This window comes from Netta rufina, assembly GCF_964035555.1.
Source record: "Netta rufina genome assembly, chromosome: 3".
Classification (NCBI taxonomy): Eukaryota; Metazoa; Chordata; class Aves; order Anseriformes; family Anatidae; genus Netta; species Netta rufina.
This window is the reverse complement of record NC_140125.1, coordinates 106,355,481-106,360,074: the sequence shown is the minus strand read 5'-3', so window position 1 is coordinate 106,360,074 and position 4,594 is coordinate 106,355,481. Positions and strand designations below refer to the sequence as shown.

At 45.5% G+C, this 4,594-nt stretch overlaps 1 protein-coding gene across 1 annotated transcript; it reads right to left on the bottom strand.

The window, feature by feature from the left end:
• Nucleotides 1-1,902: 1,902 nt before the first annotated feature.
• KCNF1 (potassium voltage-gated channel modifier subfamily F member 1) lies at nt 1,903-3,366 on the bottom strand (the record flags this gene model as incomplete). Its single annotated transcript, XM_084283512.1, has 1 exon — nt 1,903-3,366. The coding sequence occupies one exon, from the start codon at nt 3,364-3,366 to the stop codon at nt 1,903-1,905; it is 1,464 nt and encodes a 487-aa protein (XP_084139638.1).
• Nucleotides 3,367-4,594: the final 1,228 nt, after the last annotated feature.

Below are 4,594 nucleotides of genomic sequence, written 5' to 3'. Positions count from 1 at the left end.
CCTCATTTTTGCTGTGTGAGATATGGCATCCCCAGAGCTACCCAAAGAGTGCCTTTCAGCTCTGCATAATCCCCATGTAATCACAGAAGGGAAAACAAAGCCAGCTTCAAAACTCAACTTGAAATTGTCCTATAATCAGGAGCAGTTTGGAAGCAAGGACATGGGAGGGAAAGAGCCTCAGGGGCCCTGCCTCTGTTCCAAAGGGGTTGTGGAGGTGGGTGAGGAGAGCCAGAGGCTCTCTGTGCACCCTGCGTGGGCCATCAATTCCCCTTGTACCCATGGTTCTACTGGAGAAGACATCCATGGCCAGTGGACATGTATCCCTTCAACAGAGCCCAGGGGTGAGTGAGGTGCCAGCTGAGTACAGAGCCCTCCCTGCATCTCTGCTCCTCTCCTCTTGCTGCTGGGGAGGGATGCCACAGCCCCATCATGTGCCCAGGTCCCAGGAGAAGGATCCCAAGGACCTTCGTGGAGGTCTCAGGCACAATCTGCCCAGGTCATGCTGTATTCCACCTGAACAAGGGGCTGCTTGGCATAACAGGGGACAAATAAGGACAGCCTCCTTAGTCCTCTTATCATCTGGGATCCTACTTTTAATGTACATAAATGCATCTACGTGCCAGGTCTCCCCTCCCCTTTAAGCTGGTGCAACTCTTAGTTTCAATGCATTTCTCCTGCAGAGAGCCAACCCATTTGTTGCACTCATTACTCAAGCCCAATGAAGGCACATGTGGAAACCGCTTGCTTTTGGAATGGGTAGTAGTAATGCACTGGTGTTGATTAATATGCTGATTAATATGGCAGTGATTAGTTAGTGCAATTACCTCTGTAAAGTAACATTCACAGAACCATACAGTTATTGTAGGGGTGGGACATGCTGAGTTATGTGGTTTTTTTTTTGTTGTTTTTTTTTAAATAACCTAGTAATATGCTCATTTGGACAGACATTTTTAGCATAAATCAGCTGGAGATGATACTACTTTTACTGAAACTATCTCTACACTTACTTTCAAAGAGCTAAACTTTCTTATTTAGAAGTACCTCAGCTTAACTCCCCTATAAACTTCTCTTGCTTTAATAGTGAAGTGAAAATATTACAAATTAACTTACAGTTTTGAAACTTACCTGAGTATAAAGCCTTCCTGAGAGATCTTTGCAACCAGAAATTATGATGTTGTAATTAAGCTAGAACAAATATTTATTTCTTTTCCTTCTTAAAGTACATGGGTTCTGGTTTACATCATTGAAAAAAAAAAAAAAAAAAAGCTTCAGGTACTGTTTAAAGTAACTTTCTTTTTCTAGAAATAGGAACACATCCAAAAAGTCAACCCTAAGGTACATTTTACAAAAATGAAATGATGCATTTCCTGTTTTATTCTGCACATGGTATATGCTCATGCTTTCAATATCTCTAGGCTGAAACTGCTTGTAACATTTTGCTGTAAAACTGAATCTACTATGGGTGAGAAATTGCTTTAATTTCTTAGGGAATGGATTTCCTAGCTGCAAAGGCATTGAACACAGCCTGGAAGACACGCTCGGTGTGATGTTCTTTATTGTTATAGGTACAGAGTTCTGGTTTGGCAATGCTGCACATTCAGATCATTGAATATTTACCGGTCAGGAAGGACCTTTCAGTCTCTAAAATGGTTACAAATGGTTTTTGTCAGAATGCATTCATCATAAAGCAGCCTGATTCCAATGGAGCCCTACTATTTTATTTGGGGTAATAACAGCAAAGTCTTACCAACTGCTGATGGAGGTACCAGGGGTTAATTTGCGTTCACTTTGGAAAAGCAAAGCAGTGCTCCCTCCCAACTCTGACAGATCTCTCGCGTCCTTTCCATAGCTGATCGTCAGGTTGTCCCCGTCCAGAGCTTAGCGCTGACAACAGCTCACAGTTTATTTGCAGCTTTGAAGCCTGGTCCTATAGTGTTTGTCTTCTGACAGGAGATGAATAAAGGTGTCACTGTGGGAGACTTTTAGCCGGCTGCTATAAAAAGGACCCTCCTTGCCCTCCCTCACAAGACCCTCAAATTCGCTTTTGGAGCTTGCGGCTTTCCCCTCGGCCGAGTTTAGCTCCATCAGCTCCAACTCGTGCTTGGCAGCTGTTTCTAAAACCCTCTGTTTGTTGTAATACCTGACAAAGTTGTTAATGATGGGGTGGATGGGAAGGGCAATGGCTATCACCCCACAAAGAAAACTGATGGCAGCATTCAGTTTCCCTAGTGTTGTTTTAGGGTATATGTCTCCGTATCCAACCGTGGTCATGGTAATGATTGCCCACCAAAATGACTGAGGGATGCTTTTAAATAAGGTTTCGGGATGACTTTGCTCCATGGTATAACCCAGGGCAGAAAAGACAAAGATCCCGACAGCCAAGTACATGAGGAGCAGTCCTAGCTCCTTAAAGCTGCGTTTCAGAGCATAGGTCAGGGTCTGGAGCCCCGAGGAGTGCCGTGCAAGCTTGAAAATCCTTGCGATCCTCATGATGCGCAGCGCCTGGACAGCCTGCTGGACGTTGCTCAGCTCCATCAGCTTGGCTCCCAGGTGGGTCAAGGTGAGGCTGACATAGAAAGGGAGTATTGCCAGGACATCAACTATGTTCATGAAGGACAGAGCAAAATTGAGTTTATTTGGTGAGGCGATGAGCCTCAGCACATACTCCATGGTAAACCAGCCTATACAGGCTGTCTCTATGCTGTCCAGGGTCGGATGCTCCACACGATTCCCCTCTGCATCTGTGACCTGCATGTCTGGGATGGTCCCCACACACATCACGACGGAGGAGATCAAAATAAACAGAAAGGACAGAACGGCAATCACTCGAGCCGGGTAGGACGACTCTGGCTTCTCCAAGAATTTCCAGATGTATTTTTGACATCTTTTCCAGCGACTTTCGGAGGCATCTACTCCCAAGTCATCCAGAATCAGTTGCACTCTTCGGGCTATTTCCTCCAGTTCCTCCTTTTTTTCACTCAGATGGGTTTTGCAGCAGTCATCCAAAAATTTCAGATCCACTTTCCAAAACTCCATCTCGTTCTTGAAGCAGATGGGGCATATTCCTTTCTTCATGTGAATTTCCCCAAAGTAGTACACGTCGATAATGCATTTGAAAGCATCTGGATCTCTGTCAAAGTAAAACTCCCTCTTTCCGGGATCGTAGTCATCGCAGAGGGAGAATATGCTGTCGTATCCCCCCGATAAGCAGTTGATCAGCTCTGCCAGCCGCGTTTCTGGGTACTGATTCAGGTTATCTCCGTAGAACACCTGCCTCACCCCACCGACATTGACTACAATCTCCGTCTCTTCATTCCTTTCTGAGACGTCAGTGTCCACATCTGGAAACCGAGAGTCACCTGCCATTTTAATTGTATTGGATTTTTATCTTATTTTTAGCCCGCTGTTTGGTTTCAAAGCTTTGTGGGTTTAATTTCTCATGAAAGCAGATCGGCACCAGGTCAGCTCTGTTGCAAACGTTACCAGGCTGACCTGGAGTCGTGGTGGGAAAGGCTACAGAAACAAACCTGCTGTCACGAAAGCCTGGTGAGGTATGCAACAAGCTGCGGTGAAAAGACAAGTCATCGGGCTGCCGTGCCTGAAAGCAGGAGGTTAGAAAGCTCCAGCAGATTTGAAAGAGAAGAAACCATTCAGCAAAACTCACCCCTCTGCTCAGTGCTCGAGAGTCTTTTCAGGTCCCATTCTCTCTCTAAAGTGCTATTTATTCACAGGTTGGAAGTCACGGCTGAGAAATAAATCCTGTGCTCTGATTAATGCAAAGTGACTGACAGTTCTCGGGGAGACCATCGGCGGGGTGAGCCCACAGAAAACTGTTGCTGTTTCCCTCTTCGGAGCCACAGACTTCCCTAGAAAGCTGCTTTTTAATTGGGTTCCCTCTTTCCGCTCTCTTTTTACTTTAAGGTCTTCCAGAGTTTGTCTGCTGACTCTCGCACCCAGCCGGCGCAAGTGTGCAGAGGAGAAACTTGGGCTTGTTTTCCCGTTGCTGTTTCCCAACACAATAGGGCTGCGAGCTCCTTTCCCAACCCTACCCTCTTCTGGCCAAACCCAGCAAAGCAGCAGCTGCACACAAAGCACAGCCCGGCTATTTATACGCCTGCCCGGCTGTAAAACGAGGTGCTTCTAAACTGCCGTGCACTTGAACGATTTTTTTAAAAAGTTTTTTTTTTTTTTTTTTTTTTTTTTTAAATCAAACACAAAGCTTAAGGATCTCTAAAATAATTCAGAGCTGCGGTGCTGCGCTTCTGCAGGAGAGACAATTTCTTCTGATGACAGAAGCCAGAGGAGAAAAAAAATATGGTGTTTTGGAAGAAATACAAAGCATAAATCTTGCTCTCAACGGGACTCGTGCAAGTCTAGAGTAATTCCCTGTCAGGACACTGAGTTACTGTAGGTTTGTACCTGTGCCATTGAGAACCGAACAGGGACCGTGAAGTTTTCACTGCAGAAACAGGGCAAAACTTTTTGTGCACTCTGTGCACTTTTCCCAAAGGATTGTGTCCTCGTTTTAAGCTGTGTTTTCTGGATCTGCGGTCAAGTGGCCCTGAGGGGTGTCTGAGTGCTTTACGATCCCTGT